The 2,398-nt window shown below is 37.4% G+C and overlaps 1 protein-coding gene across 1 annotated transcript; it reads left to right on the forward strand.

Moving 5' to 3' along the window:
• Positions 1 to 657: 657 nt before the first annotated feature.
• LOC117119813 (alpha-2,8-sialyltransferase 8F-like) lies at positions 658 to 2,398 on the forward strand. Its single transcript, XM_033264744.1, has 2 exons — positions 658 to 1,159; positions 1,305 to 2,398. Exons 1-2 carry the CDS (start codon positions 853 to 855, stop codon positions 1,529 to 1,531), a joined length of 534 nt encoding a protein of 177 aa, XP_033120635.1. The 5' UTR covers positions 658 to 852; the 3' UTR covers positions 1,532 to 2,398.

Raw genomic sequence — 2,398 nt, forward strand, 5'->3', positions numbered from 1 at the left:
GTATAATATATATATACCGTATATATCAGCTAGAGCTTTCGTTTTGTCTTCCTTTGTTTCTCTTGTGTAATTTTTTGCCTTAAAATTGAATAGAATAGAATAAAAACGCACTTCCCCATCGAAAATCCTGCCTACGGGACTGAGAACTCATTTATTATACTCGGTGTATAACAATCGTTTCGGTAACTCAAGCCAAGGAGATCCGAGTTCGTTCAACTAACTCTGATCCTGAACTAACTAGTCGCACGTACGCACTGTACAGCACACATTCCATCTCTCTCACCTCTTCTCGTGGAAGGACCACAAGGAGAGAGAGAAGGCCTAGCCCTCCCTTGAAAACAGCAGTAGCACTGGCTGCCAAGAGTGGAGGGGAGGATTTCTACATTCCTTGCTTTAAGCCTGGTTTCCATAAAAATCGCTACACGCTTTCGCCGACGCTGATTAGTCAGTGGAATCAGGGAGCGTCCCCGATTGCGTCAGCTACGCAGTGCAAGGACTGTAGAAAAAGCTGTAGTGACTGTGTAGCGATCTTAAAGCTTGGTTTCCATACAATCGCTTTCGGTGATGCTAATTGGTCAATCGGTCGAATCGGGTATCCAATTCTTTCGTCGTTTTCAGTCCAATCGTTCATTTGTCGAGCTTGATTCAACTGACCAAACAGCGTCGCCAAATGAGTCGGCGATAGAATGTAGCTATTTTTTTTTTTTTTTTTGGAAACCAGGCTTCAGCATCACCGAAAGTTGTCGGCGATAACGTGTAGCGATTGTATGGAAATCAAGCTTTATATAGGAACACCATCAGCCAATCAGAAAGTACCTATTGCCCAATAGAGCTGTTACAACCATAGAGTAAATGCTATGTTCTATATGTTACTACCGAAGGGGTAATTTCGTTACAATATTTAATGCTATCTGTTTCAGATATAAGAGGTTAAATCTAACAGAACATCAGACGCAGTTCATTGAGTATTTGCTGCAGTACAAACAATCATATTTTTGGTTTCCTGCATTCCATGAAGGCCTTAGTACAAAATTGAGTTTTACTGCTGCGAAGGTCATGTCTAGAGACGCCCGAGTAGCCAACCGATCACTGTTCGGGCGTTCGGATCACAATGTGGCAACCGCACGATTTTGGAATATAACGAGGATTATAAGTTCAGGTTTTAATGTTTTCTTCATTGATTACCAATTTTGTAGAGATGTAAGCCTAGACTATCAATTGAAATTACAACGATTTTTTGCGGCCAGTAAAAGTAATGCATTCAGCCTTTACCATTTGAACGATTTTATTTATATTTTTTGCAGGATTTTACATGGCGAACACGGCGGTAGCAATGTGTGATGAGGTCAATCTATATGGATTCTGGCCCTTTTACACAGACCATCGGAATCGCGACCTTCAGTATCACTATTACGAGCCAAAGAAATTCAACAGGAAAACGCATCATTTCAGTAAAGAGTTTCGGATACTTGTAGATCTGCATATGAAAGGGGTGCTGAAACTCAACATTGATACATGTAGGTCTACATAGGTGTAACCCGAGTTCCAATATGAACCGATAGATTCGAGGAAAACGCCTTGTTAAAAATATAAGTAAAATTTATTGAATAAAATGAAATCAATAGGAATAAAGTTATGAAAATGTAGACTTTAAATATAAACTGTGTTAAGTTATTGTAGATAGTCCATAAACTGTTCTTTACACGAACCAATTTCTTGCTTCTCCCTCTTGCGGTAATAATAGGCCTATTCAAAACAATGTTCAAAAGTTCAAAAACTATTTCCGAAACTTGAAGTTTACAGTGTTCAAAGTTCATGTGATTTTTAATAAAAGCACTTCTGTTCCAGTGGGTGAATCCAAAATGATAGAATTGTAAGTTTTGATATATAAAAAGAGAAATGTATGTAATACACTAAAATATTTAAACTAATAATAAAACACGAATGAATACAATGCTTGTGCATGCATCGTTAGATGTACAATACAATAGTCTATAGGAAGAGTTCAGAATAATTCATGAAATTTTACCAAACTTAACTACGGCGCTAAACTTGTATAGCACACATCGCATAAGGTCTCTATGCGTTTTTAATAAAGTTAAATAAAAGCGAGGAAGAAAAGACATAGTAGAAAGAAAAAAACCCATCAAAAAGCAAGAAGAAAAAGAGTAAGGAGAATTTGTTTGAATGTTTGTGTTTTGAAATGTTTAATTAAGTAACGGTTGGGAACTTATGGTGTTTGGGTCTGGTGTTTGTACTAGAGAAGGCAGGAGTAATTAACACATTGATTTTTTACTTTTAGATTTGTCAGGTTTTGATTTCGTTAGCTTTTTTTTGTGTTCGTATTTTTGATCGCCGTTACGTAAGTATGGCACTGTTGTAAAAGTGTCGTTTCCAA

The sequence above is a fragment of the Anneissia japonica genome, unplaced genomic scaffold (genome assembly GCF_011630105.1).
Source record: "Anneissia japonica isolate Jap-2015-1 unplaced genomic scaffold, ASM1163010v1 scaffold724_len3256291_cov202, whole genome shotgun sequence".
Classification (NCBI taxonomy): domain Eukaryota; kingdom Metazoa; phylum Echinodermata; class Crinoidea; order Comatulida; family Comatulidae; genus Anneissia; species Anneissia japonica.

Coding starts and splice junctions, on each gene's coding strand:
- LOC117119813 (XM_033264744.1), top strand. CDS start 853: ATGCTATGTTCTATATGTTACTACCGAAGGGGTAATTTCGTTACAATA. Junction 1,160..1,304: donor AACGAGGATTATAAGTTCAG/GTTTTAATGTTT, acceptor TATTTTTTGCAG/GATTTTACATGGCGAACACG.